The sequence below is a fragment of the Labrus mixtus genome, chromosome 16, assembly GCF_963584025.1.
Source record: "Labrus mixtus chromosome 16, fLabMix1.1, whole genome shotgun sequence".
NCBI classification, from domain to species: Eukaryota; Metazoa; Chordata; class Actinopteri; order Labriformes; family Labridae; genus Labrus; species Labrus mixtus.
Genome location: NC_083627.1, coordinates 8,169,599 through 8,183,677, shown reverse-complemented (window position 1 = coordinate 8,183,677; position 14,079 = coordinate 8,169,599). Strand labels below are relative to the sequence as shown.

At 42.8% G+C, this 14,079-nt stretch overlaps 1 protein-coding gene across 1 annotated transcript in view; it reads right to left on the bottom strand.

Moving 5' to 3' along the window:
• The window catches only part of thsd7aa (thrombospondin, type I, domain containing 7Aa), a 143,533-nt gene extending 130,985 nt beyond the window's left edge, over positions 1-12,548 (bottom strand). Inside the window, exon 1 of the mRNA XM_061059810.1 lies at positions 12,105-12,548. Coding sequence (XP_060915793.1) covers positions 12,105-12,258 — 154 coding nt within the window. The 5' untranslated portion in view covers positions 12,259-12,548. The remainder of the gene's footprint in view (positions 1-12,104) is intronic.
• Positions 12,549-14,079: the final 1,531 nt, after the last annotated feature.

Sequence of the window (14,079 nt, the reverse complement as noted above, 5' to 3'; positions counted from 1 at the left end):
GCTTCTTCTTAAGTACTACGAGTTGCTCCACCACAATTTTTAGAATAATGTCATTATCTAAGAATTTTCTAAGGTTTTGACCTCAAAGTTACAAATGGATCCTGGTAAAGATATAAGAGAACTCCTCAAGGGAAACAACCTTTAGGAGTAGTGATGAGGATTTTTTAACGTGCTTCAGAGTTTCTCAAGCAGAAGAGAAAATGTGAAATGTTCTCCTACTGAATGAAGAATATTATTATTGAACCATCGTTGGGCTGAGCAGACAAAATGTATTTATGCAGACGTTTCAGTCCAGACTTTCTTCAATACGATACACTTTATTGTCCCCTTGAGGAAATTTGTCTTGGACTGAAAGTGCTACCTAAAATTCAGCTGCTCTCACTAGAATCAATCAATCATTGATTGGGCCCACAGTCCTTCCATGATCATTTAGAGAGCACTTTTTGTCATTTTGTTTGTCATTCACAGCTTTTGAAAAAAATGTGTCCATACCTAGCAACAGGTTGGACCACACCTCCTGATTAAGATAAAAGCTCTGCCCCTTCCTCGCTCGAGGTTTCGCCAAGATGTTTCTAAATCACTTCTAGGACTCCTTGATAGGATTTTTTAAAGCTAAGTTTGGAGCTCTCTGAGAGTTTTCTGAGCATCCTTGTGAATGCGGGCCCTGCACTCTGAGCCCATCTTTATTTAAACACAAAATTAACATGGATGAATTGACACCTGTGAACATGAATGTATTATGGATTCTTAGATGCATTACATGTGACCTAAAGCACTCAATGCATCTGCTTCTGTGGATATCTATTTTAATCTGTTAACTCTCCAAGAACCGAAGACATCAACGTACAGAGCATCGGCAGCGTTTTTAGATCGTATGTCAGGTTAGCTTTAGCTTGAGGTGAGCGTTAATAGATGTTGACATGGAGAGGAAGAAGCAGGTTGGTGAAAAGCTCTTTATGCTGCTTAGGCCAATCCTCCAGCACGTTACCAAGCAGGGCTACTCAAGCCACACAGGGAGCAAGGGTTAGGCTGCAGGGAAACAAGGGTTTATCTCAGAGCAGGAAGACCAAGCTTATCACTGTAATGTGGTTAGTTTGTTGTAATGTGGTATTGTTCTGCTACGGCCACACACAAACAGCTCCCTGGCAAAGAACAGGGATCCCTCTTAGTGAACATTACTCCCCATACCTGCCAATGTTCTTATGACTGTTTCATCATGAGGTCTGTTTGTTAGTGAGAAACAATTTTACCACTAAAATGACTGAAGTACTGAGTTTTAATTTGTTATAATCCAGCTTTTAGATATATCCAAAGAGACAGCAGACAGTGTCTTTTAACTAGAACACCACTTGGGTCCAGACTTAAAGTTTTCAGATGCAAAGCTTTGAAATTTGTAAAGGCCAACCTTAAGAACCACCCTGCTTCCAGGACTGCCTTACAGTGATTGGACTAAAAGCGAAGCATAACAGCAATATGAATTTATCTTGATGTCCTGACGAAGCATCAGAAATCCAAACAATAAACCATTTAGGGTTCTTTGCTTGTGTCTTTTGCAATTAGTCCTAACAAAGCTCGAATTCAGTCTCGAAAAATCTGCAATCAAATGCAGTTATTTCAGCATCCTTTAAATCCATCTATAGCAATTTAATCACAGCAAAATCTGGTTATTTTGCTGTATTGAGCCACATTTCAGTTGATATGCGACTTGCTAGAAACAGTGAAACTGCAACTGACAGGTGGACAGGCGCTCCACAGCCGATGGTTTCCAGCTTCAAATTCTTGGTATTAATCCCGGCTAAGAGGTCATTAAACTTAGCATCAGTCACCCTAACCCTCAAGTAGCTGGAGTTTGCAATGAAGTCAATCATGACACCGTTCCTGGAAAACGCGAGACTTTAGCAGAGCTGTGTGTGACTCCAGATGACATTACGAGACACAGACACAGTGGTTGGTTCTTTACAGTTTACAGTCCTCATTGACAAAAATTATCCAGGGGTCAAACTTGCAACATTTTCAAAGTGAAAATTTGCTTCACTTTTGGCCTGAAAACAGCGTCAAACTTAAGAGAGGGGCCGTGATGTCGCCACAAATTTGTTGTTTGGCCATCTGACTGTCATCTCATGGATTTTGTGACCTCTCACTCGAGACATGCACCCTTGTAAATAATTGACCGTTGTCTGCCACATACATCTGTAAACACATTTATCACTCAAACATCAGTGTGTGTGCGCATGTTGTCAGCGCTGGCCCTTTTGTCAGTGAACAGACGAGGTGGCAGCCATGCAGTGGAGTCGCACCTGGATCGAACAAACCCCACTCCTGTGTAATTACTCAGCCTCCCCGTGTCCACTGCCTGTAGGTGGGATACTGACAGTACCACTCCTCCCCCACTGTCAGCCCTCTCACTGGGAGTAATGAGGCACACTCTGCACAAAGCCCATCCCTGTGTGCGTTGCTGTGTGTGTTGCTGTGTGTGTGTGTGTGTGTGTGTGTGTGCATGCTGTTAGTGAGACAGAAATAAAAGAAAGAGCATAAAATTGCAGAGAGGTGGGTGAGACATGGGGTGTCTTTCAGCCTTTGTGAGGGTGTTGAGGGTTTTAAAATACCTGATTATACATTCTTATTTTACTTGTCAAGTAAGAAAAAAAAAAGAGGAGGAGAAAATTGAGCATATTCACACAGCCATCGCAATCTGGGTGGGAAGCTCAAAAGCACAATGTCCATGTCTGCTTTTCAGGTTCCAGTCATACTATAGGAGACTTGACAAGTCATTACCATTCAAACACCTCCTTAGTGACTGAAAAGAGAGTGAACAGACTCATCTGAATGGCTATTGGGCTGAATCTTTGGTAAAAACTAAATATTTGATAACCAGCTAGCTTCCATCAGACAAAGGCTAATGTTAGCATTCAGCCACCAGCTATGTTTTTAGCTAAATGCTAACATAACCTTTTAAAAGAATATAAGCTTCAGTAAAAAAAAAAAAAAAAGACAACCAATTTTAAAATACAACTTTTTTTTTTTTTTAATTCCTTACCTACCATGGCCAATGTTAGCATTCAGTCATTTCCTGGATAACGTTACTGTTAGCTAGAATCTAGCTCAATGCTAACATTACCTTTTGAAAAGTGTAAACGATACAACTGGAACTCTGCCAGCAGTCTTTCAAAATAATATATTAAATAACCAGTTACCAACTGAAGGACAATGGCATATGTTAGCATTCAGCCACTACCTAGCAAATTAGCTGAATGCTAACCATGCCTTGCTAAAGTATTGTGCTATTATAGCCTACAATGGGAAGATTTTTTCTTTGCTTTAGTGTCAGATTACAGTTTAGATTAGCATTATGCCCCTTCTTATCTTATGCTGATTTTAGCTACATATCATCACCTTGTAAATATTAGCCCATCCCCAATGGTTAGCTAACAGCTAACATAACCATTCAATCACATCTAGACTCGCTGAGAGTTTAAAACTTATATAGGAGGTTCTCATACCTTGACATATTGCTTAATACCCCTCTGGATTTCTCCCTCCTATCTTATCTAAGTTAGAGCTTCTCACCCTGAGCATGATGTCAGATGAAGATAGGCGTCATGTTGATACAGTAATAAATAAAAATGTGTTAATGTAATGGGGATAACAGGGTCGAATACAGACAGCAGACTGCCGAGAAAAGAGACAAAGACACAGCACTGAGCTCCGCGGAGTGGGTGAGTCTGCATGCACCTGTGTGTATGACGGTTTAAACACACACACACACACACACACACAGCCCTCCTCCACCTGGGGCGGTTTGCCAGGCGGAATAGAACAGCTGGATGCAGCTTCTTCAAACCCGCACTGAATAATGGCTGCAATTTGGCACTTGATGAATCCCAGGAAAAACAGAAATAATTTCATCCGCCTCCATTACGCCTTGATAATACTCCTCCAGCTCCGTCTGCGCAGGCCAATCTGACGCTCGAGTGTCTGTTCACAACAACAAACACCTTTTAATCACTTGTGAACATCCATATGTTTTCATTGTAAAGTGTGCTCCACATCAGTGGCTCTCAAAAAAGAGAGAGCAAAAAGAAAAAAAGGGTTTCCATCCCACATCGCTGCACATGCTGAATTACAGTCGAACATTTTAGCAAACAGGAAACATGCTTGTTTGCCTTCACTGTACGATCAGTTGATCAGATGAACGATCAGTTTTGTTGTGCAAAAATGTTCATCCTATCTCATCTCAGCATAAAGACTGAAAACTAGGGATGTGCACATTTAGTAAACCCTCACTAGTCGGCACCAGAATAACAGTCGGTTAAATCAGAGGTCAACCGCCCCAACCACCAGGCCGTGGATCATTTCGTACTTGGCCGCAAAGAAAGAATAAACTTGTCTAAAATGTTATGTATTTTTACTTTCATAGTCTTCCAGGTGTTTTATTTTGAAAAATTGCCACTTCCGCCCGCCCACGCCTCACTCCCGCACTCGACTCGGTCGTGCGTCTTTTCCATTAATCAGTAAGTCCGCAGGCTAACCCTCGCAAAAATGACCCAAAAAAACGAACGTCACTGAAGAGCTTCTTTGAAAAGGTTGAGATTGCAAATGATGGTGGCCTTAAAAGTATGTTTAAGACAACTTCAAACCTCCTTTCATTCTGGATTAAAGTCAAGGCAGAATATCCTGACATCGCCACAAAAGCACTGAAAGTTCTGCTTTCTTTTCCAACATCATATCTTTGTGAAGCGGGGTTTTCTGCAGCAACAAGCAACCAAAACAAGATCACGGAGTAGACTGAACATAAAAAACACACTTCGAGTGTCACTGTCTCCCATCGCCCCCAGATGGGACCGTGTAGTTGCAGGGAAACAAGCTCAGGGCTCCCACTGATTCTGCATGATGGTGAGTTGATGTTGGTGTGATAATAGAGTGAATATTATTGAAAGTGCATAATATAAAGTGTAATAGGTACATTTACATATTTACATTACATGTCTTGTAAATTACACATTATGACCCTCAACGAATTCAACAATCATATTTGCACAACAACAGAAGGTAGGAGTAAAAACTCTCCCAACAGATGCTACAATATATTTACCGAGATCTGACCCTCAATGTCTTTAGGTCAGTCACATTTTGCCAGTTAAATCTCTTCATTTTGATATTTCTAAGCTGCTCATTTCAAGAGCAAAGCAGGAGCAACAAGACCTAAATGACCCTTATCTGTTCATCCCTTGGAGCAGAATTATCCACAGAGGTCTCCTGTCCTCCAAAACAAAACAGACACATTAAAATAACAGTAAAATCACTGAATGAAGCAGATTAAGGTTCAGCTTTTCTCCGATGCTCTTCCGCTGGGCTTCGGGGACGGTGAGACCAGCTGTATGTGCACTTCAGTAAAGCTGCAGATAAAAAATATTCTAAATGAAGGATTACTGGAATGACTGATTTTTCTTTTGTGATGCAGACTAGCAGGTCTGTGTTTACAGTCTGGATGCTAAGCTAGGCTAATCACATCATAGATCTACCTCTGTGGGTGCAAGGGTAGGTCTATCCAAATCTGGGCAAAAGAGACCTTCTCCATATGCATTGACCAATGTCTGCTACTGTACTCTCATAATAGACAATATTTTTTATCACTGTATCTTTAAATCAGTCGACCTCCTCCGGACGCTGATTTAATCTTCTGGTGTAAAAAACTGAATGGAGCACTTGACACTTGATCTGAAGAAGCTGCTTCACTTTACCCACCACCCCCGCCTCCTTGTCACTGCTGATGCCCTCACGAGACCCCTCTCAGCTCTGAGGTTAAAGTTCACCTTGAGAGAGGGAGGAGTTTGGTGTTTAATGGAAGGAGGAGGAGGGGGGGGGGGGGTTGTTTAGTGACATCACAGTAGGAACAAAGAACGGGCCATGTGTCTCGAGGTGAATCTCCCTCTTTCTATTGTGCACCACACGGACACAGGCATCTGTGACAGACGGCCCGAACAGAGCTGCATGAGGACAACACAGAGACACTGTGTGGTGTTCTGTGTGTGTGTGTGTGTGTGTGTGTGTGTGTGATTTACACACACATCAAAAAAGGCCTCCATTCATTGCGTCTTCCTGAAGCTAACTGGGTCTGGACAGGCGGACAGCCCCACTAATTAGCATCGCTCATCTCTCCGGCTTGTCCGTCCCTGCAGAGACCTTTGTTGTCCCGCTCCGTACCAAGGAGTGTTAAGCACCCCGCTGTAAGCCAGTAGGTTTTTTAGACCATTAAAGACCATTGCTTTTTGTCCAAAAGTGTGCAAGTGGAGAGGATCGGTCACTGGTGGGGAACTAATGCTACTTTCTTTGTCTACATTTCCCTGCCATAAGTATAAAAAAACAAGTTCTGGTTCTAATTTACTTTCTGTGTCTTTTCTTGTGCAACTCTAAATCTCTACCCACACTCTGGAGTGCATGTGCAGAGCTCAAATCTGAACGTCTGGATGCTGCTTTGTGGATGCAGTGTGTAACAACGCGACGCTGTTTTGAGAGATTTATGTCCCTGAACTTTTCAAGGGGGATTTTTAAGGATAATTCCATGTTATTACAACTGTGGGTCTTACGTTCAGAGGTCTTCAAAGGGTTTGAATCAGTCCATGGAAAAACTCGGGCAGTCGGATGATCAGACAATTTGTAAGGATTGTACCAAAAAATCTGTGTGCACCAACAGTCACTGTGAGGGCAGCAGGTCAAAGCTGAAGCAAGAGGCGGATCTGTAAAATGTAAAACGTGACAATCCAACAGTAGAGTCACCCAGACTACCTGGTTTGTCTGGAAACATGACGGGTCTCTTTCAGGAAGTCAAAATGTACATCCAATAGTCGGACGTGCTACTTAATTCCTCCAAGAGTGTTGGACTGACTCTATTATTTTACAGGCACATTTTAGTAATGGATGCTAGTGCAGCCTGAGGTTTTTCTTGCTGCCATTGTTGAGTCGTTGAGCAGAGGGAAATGGAACGCACCATAACTGCCTTGTTTGCGTTGGCAGCAACTATTTTATATACGAAACCAATGCAGTTCAGTGTATTCTGCATTGTCAGCGCTCAGCGATCCTTAGCACAAAAACACTGTGTTCAGTGCTCTTAGTGAAAACAGTTAAACTTTTGGAACACCACCACATTTGTCTTTGTCACTTCCTTCTCACTGATCGATCAAAATCCGGAAATGGCGGGACATCACACTTTGTCAAATCCCCGACCTTCCGGTTGAGAGACGACAACTCTACAAACTGAGCCACAGACCCTTAAAGTGTATAAATCAATCTTTGAAGACATTTGACTTTATTCTTTCTTTTAAAGTTTGCATGTTTTCTGAAACCTCAAAGTCCCTCTCAGTGATACGGAGATAAAAAAAATTAAACCATGAGACTTGTTCCCCCTGTGCTTCTGTTAATAATAATATACAGTATATTTTATTAGAGTAAACTTCCAATCAAACTACATTTTAGCAGTATTTAAGGGTGTTTTTTTTTTAAAGAATATTTACAGTAAAAACAGAGTATTTGTTAATTTAATGTAAAAAATCTGCTCCGCTGGCGCTCACTGGAGGAAACAGTGTATCCTGAGCAATCCAGGCAAACATTCCCTCAGCATGTTTCTCTAATAACTTAAGATCCATCAGCGAGCATCACAGCAAAGATTTTTATTCTGGGAATTTTGTTCCGTAAATCTAATTCAAACAGAGTTCTTCTTGGATTCATTAAAAACATATTTTGAGAGGATTCTTTCGAGTACGACGATTAAGAAGGAAGCCAAGTCGGAGTACAAGTCAAGGCGCTCTCAGAGAGGACCAGGAATCTAATCCCCGACCTTCTGTCTGTGGCTTCTCCGCTCCAAACACTGACATAATACCAGCAAGTCTTTTGCCAAAAGACATCACGCACGGCGCCAGATTGCACACTGTGTTAAACTTCCGTACATATGCAGGTAGTGCAGGGGCCTAATGTGAAACACATGACTCATCTGTTTGTTTCATGTTGCATCTTTGGCCTGGTTACACATCAGCTTTGTGGTAATCCGCGGGGGATGATTAAATGGATTAAATACTCATATTTCCGCAGTGCATCCAGTGAAATAAGACTCATTCCCTCACCACTTTCGCCGTTATTGCTGGGAACGGGAGCCTCTTCAGAACCCACCCCCCTATATTACTCCAGTGGCTGATTACAGCCGCCCATCCCCACCAGAGGCATGGATTTAACTCCTGCAAAGATATAAATAATACTCCCCCTTACAAACCTCCCTTTCCAAGATGTCACAGAGTTTTTATTCCTCCTGCCCCTCCCTTACAGACGAGAGGTGCTAACGTGTTAAAAAACAAAACAAATCCTGCATTGTTGTTTTGAGCACGTGGGGAAGCATCTCAGCTCTGAGAGGAAGCAAAGCTCGCACCAGAACTGTCACATCAAAGACAAGAGCGCGCCAACATAATGCAACAGAAAAAATCATCAAGCATTCAACGGTGCAGAGAGCGAGCCAAACTGGCATCAGGGAGCCAAGTGCCGACACACTTAAGCCAAGAGGAGACACACATAAACATGTCTATACTGTATCTAGGTTAACTTTGTCTGGCCAATCTGCTCTGGTTTCTCTACCCTTAATCTCCTCCCCTGCCTTAACTCGGTGGGAGGTGCGGCACATAATACCACAGGATTTCCATTCCTTTGCACAGAGTGTGAACAATGCAGCGAGTAAACAATAACGCCAGTGAGGAGAAGGAAACTAAAAATCATCCTTTAAAAAGGTACAACAACAGAGAGTGTTCTGCTTTCTGAGCAGAAACATTACGTTCATTATAAATGTAGGTTTTGGCACTGAATACTTGCAGAGCTAACAAGCTCTGCGTTTCCCTCCTCTGCTAAATTTTGCTCCCTCAGGACGGGGAAAATAGGAAACGGCAATTAAATATTTCTAGAACTCTGCTGTTATTTTGCCAAAAAAAAAGGAAGTAAAGCATCTTTCTGCTTTGAAAAGAAAAGCCGACTGCTTAACAATAACTGAGAAGTTGCAACTTTAGATATAAACTTAAATTATTTATTTGGCTTTGAAGTTAAAAAAAATAGAGATTTTGTACTGTTTTACTGTTAGTAAGGATGCAATCAGTGTGATCAAAAGCAGAAAAAGCCGCTTTTGGGCATATTTTATGTAAGCCCGAGTCCTCTGAGTGGGCGTATTACGTGGCAGTGGTTGAGTGACAGCAGCATGTGAACTCTGGTGCTCCGCTGGGAGAATGACACATTAGACTTTTAGCTTATGGAAGTTCATGAGTCTGCTTTCTGCCCGTTTACAGCCAGGCTTTCTTTCATCGTAAAGTGGAGGCTAGTTTTTCTGCTTTGCAAACGTTGTGCTGACTTTTACTATTCCCTAAAAAAAAACTCTGTCATTTTGATGACTGTTAGATATATTAAGAATGTTTTTATAAAGGTTTGATGACCTGATGACATGTCAATAAAATTGAATGAAACTTTCCATGTGATTCATGAGCTGCTGATCATAACAGCAGCATCAATCATGGCATCATGTCTGATCATCTGCAGCCAAGAAAAATACAGAAACATGAATTTTCTAAGCTGAGTTTTATTGCTACAAATGTGATGCATATCGCAACATTTTCATTTTAATATCTTTTTTGGCAACCACCCAGGTTGTACAAGTGTGTTGAAATCAAGTCACAATTATTTAAGCTTCGTTTTCCAACATCCAGCGAGAGTCACAGTTTGTTATATAGTGATGGTGAGTGACCAGTCTGTCCAAAAATACCAGGAATTAGTCGTCTTTTAGCCTCTGCAGGCTCAAAGTGCAACCTTCACTTCACCTGTGTAGGTGTCACACAGTAGGTGGGGACATGCAATGTCTCATAACTGATGAGCATTAACTCACAGTCCATCCATCCATTATCTATACCACTTTTCCCGTTCGGGGTCGCAGAGGGCTGGAGCCGATACGAGGTGTCATTGGATGAGAGGCGGGGGTTACCAGCCACACTCACATTCACATCTACACACATTAACCTAACGAGCATGTCTTTAGACTGTGGGAGGAAGCCGGAGTACCCGGAGAGAACCAAATAATACACAGGGAGAACATGGAGACACAGAGAGGCTCCTGTCAGACGGGGATTCAAACCAGGAACCTCCTCGCTTCATCACCACTACCTCAAAAAACATGGATCAGAATGTTAAAGTGTTGAGTGTTTAAGTAGGATAATTGCATGTGATGCAGACGTTGTAAAATCAATGAGTAATCGTGTTTAATAATCCTGATCTCAGAATCAATCAACGTAATCGAAATTAGGATTTTTTTGCCGTAGTCAATCAGCCCTATAACGTACCCTTATTAGGCCCCACCCACAAAAATATTCAGTTCAATCACATAACAGCACTAACACATTCAAACCCTCTGGAGTAAACTTACAAGAAGCTGTCCCTGCAGAGGACAATATCTTCTCTCTGTTTATCAACACACTCACCAGACACTAGGGTTGTCAGGAAACTAGAATTTTAACATTTTGATATTATACTAGTAACATTCAGACAATGTTGATGCATGTTTCGATACCATGGCAACAGATACACAAGTCCTATGGTTGGGGATTTCTGGTTTTTACGTTCAATAATCGCAGACAAACTCCTGCAAACTGCGAAAAAAAAATTGTGCGATTAAGACAGTGCTCTCTTTCTTTTGGTTAGAAATATGACTGAAGATTTGCTGATTTTTTTTTAAAGGTACAATACTTATTGATCTCATCGATCATTAACATGATGGAGATTTTTACCGTGGTATTGAAAAGTATCGAGTGTCCAATAAAGGAAGTGTTTCTCTGTTGATTTGTCAGCACTCAATAAGCAGCACAGGGTGGAGTCACACATTAATTTCAGTCTGTCTCTAAAAGCATTCAGGAATTTACATCCTGCACAGTCTGAAGACGGATTAATAACAAGTATAGATTACATTTTAGACTCCACCCAAAGCCAGCATTGATCCTGTACAGACTGAGCTGCGTTTCCAGGACTATGCCCATTGATCAGCTCCCAGTGGTGAGGGGGTTGCAGGATCCCAGAGAAACCAGTACATTGATCCAGGGAAACACAGAGAGATTAGACAGTAGAGAAAGAGAACATTGATCTCCAGCTGCACCCAAAGGGCACTCCTGTCCCGATGGGTAGGGGGGGTGGGGGTGTTCAATCCCCCTTACTCCTTTTCCCATCATTCCTTCTCCTCCATCCCCCCTTCTCCTACTCCTTCACTCTGCCTCCTGGACCGTTCATCAGTATTGTGTCCTTCTGACCATGTGCTGCTCTCTCACAGTGAATGAGCCTCGACCGGTGAGGCACCACCCAAAACAACAGCAGCAGAGGGGGGGGGGGGCGTTCATTCTACACCAAGTCTGCTTTCACTGTAAAGCTACTGTACTCATTAACACCAACCACTGAGGTGCTTTTACACAAATCAAACACCTGCATCAGCACCAAAATACTAAAGTGGGCTTTACCCGGCACCTCTGCAGCATGCTTGTGTTCCCGCCCCCCCCCCACCCCACTCATAAAGGAGCCACATGCAGCTACAGTGCACACACCATTTCATCAATTGCACACATGTCAAACTGTGATAAATGAGCTCGGTAGCAGCGCGGGGCAGCTGAGGATTCCCAGCTGCCTCAGCCCAGGACGGGGAAAAAGCGCAGCCAAAAGACAGACAGCACAGCGCCGCTCTTCTCACCCGAGTCCGGGGGCAAAGAGACCTTCACCTCAGGGACTGCAGTAAATATGTTACCACACTATACAGTAGCAAGATGGCTCCAATGCATCAACCTCTGCCACATGCAAGATGACGGTGTAGGGGAGAAACTTTTGCTTTATACGAGGGTTCGTTTGAAGAAATTTTATGAGATTAAATCAATCAAAAGCCACAAAGAAAAACACTTTAAGCAAGTTCATTGGCTCCCCCTGCACTCTTATGTTCACAATCATTTGCATATTAATATTGCATCAATGCTGCAAAAGTAGTCGAGGATGGGACGTCAGCATCTCCAGCATCAGAACACGAAAAAAAGGAAAGAGTAGAGAGGGTAGGACCGTACCTGTCTGCCAGATGTACAGAGGTTTAGTTTCCACATCGGTTTGTGCATCCAGCTCCCAGATGGAGAGAAAGAGCAGCACTATCCTGCAGAGAGAGAGGAGCGGTGCCCCTCTCGAGACCCCCACCGTCCCCATGGCTCTGCCGGCCAGCCCCATGGCCACCACACGGGGAGTACAGTAGTTCCCAATGCAGTGAAGAGGAGAAAAAAAAAAACAAGCCTGGCCACGAGGTAGAGTGCTGGACTCAAAGTGTGTGTTTTCTGCTTCTGCTTTGTCCACACCAGTGCGTCCAAGAAGAAGTAATCCCAGGCGAACGGGCGCTGAGGTGTCCGCTTGCTCTCCTCGTCCTCTCCGTTTCTCTTTCTCTCCTGGAACCTTAATGAGAGACAACAAGGTCTGGCAGTAATAAAACAGGGAACAATAGATCCCTAAGCCCAGCCTGCTGCTGCTGCTGCTGCTGCTGCTGTATGCCGGGTTGATGCAGCGCCTCCCTCCCTCCCTCTATTCTCTCTCTCTCTCTCTCTCTCTCTCTCCCTCTCCGTTGCACACACAAACACATGCACACACGCCCACTCTCTCACCCTCCCTCCCTGCTACTCGTCTCTCATCCTCTTTTCAAAGGGCTCAGTAAAGCTGGTCCTCACTCTGTTGGAAGTAGGCAGCTGGATTGGGCAGGTGGAGATGTGATGGTGAGTGTTTTGATTTTACATATAAAAAAAGATCAACACTAACATGTTTAACATGTCGCCAAAATATCTGAAATAAAACTTTAATAATCAATTGGTGAAAATAAGCAGATGTTCCCAGTGTCTTCCTCAATTGATTTGAACGTCCCTGACAATACTTTTTAAAGGCCTGTGTCCGTAGATTGATCTTTTTGTGCGAGCAGCGGCTATATTCAAAACAAAATCTATGCAGTTAAGGGTTTTCAGTGCTCAGTATCCTGAGCACAGAAATGACCTCAGCTGTTTTTTTGTCACTGCACTCTAAGTTAAAAAATAGTTCCAACTTTACACCACTATGATCGTCGATGTCCCGTCTTCCTCAACAACCAATGAAAACCAAGAAGGGGCGGGACATCTGATATCAGCTTTGCCAACAACAATGGTGGAGGAGAAACCGATATGACTCATTATACTCATTGACTCATTATATTTTCTGCCGGTGTTTGCCTTCATTAGATAGGACAGCTGAAGGTTATGTTGGCAGGAGAGAGTTGGGGATGACATGCAGCAAAGGGCCGAGGTTGAATTCAAACCCACAGCCGCTGTGATGAGGACTGGGGCGTCCATACATGCGGCGAGCTTCATAACAGTGGTCATTGCATAAAAGAAAATATTTACCATATACAGAACTTTTTCTTAAACAGACCAAGCGTGGTTGCAATCAAGGGAAGTGGAAGTTAACTTTCGTAACCTAGCAACAATTAGCGCAAGGTTGAAGAACACTGAAACTGAGGTTGTGAATGCTGCCAGCACAAAAATGGCTGTTAATGGACACAGACCCTCATGGTTTTAATCGTATTGGTATGGTTACGTTTTTAGAGAGAGAAAGAGTGCTTAAATGCTCACCTAAAAACTATTTTGGCTAATTTCTATACAAATCTATTTTTTAGAAGAAGAAAAAAATTCATTCAAATTGTAAACAGAGTTGGGTGAGAAAAAATCAGAGATTTTATTCTTAGGCCAACTTGCCCAGATCCCATCTCCCTGTGCCCATTTCAACCACAAGGGGTTTCTATGTTTCACTGCACCCAGAATCTTCCAACCATTGGCCTCATGTATCATGAGTAAACAAATCCTGTAAAAGTCATGCCAGCTCAACTCTGAGGCATTTTTTGGAGTCACATGGGCGAGGTCACGCTGGGGACAAAATTCAGCCCTGATAAATATTCATCTGGACAGGTCTGATCATTTTTTTTTGGGAGTTTGCAGCATGAGTAACACATTTTATTTGTCTTTTTTATCTCTTCTTTTG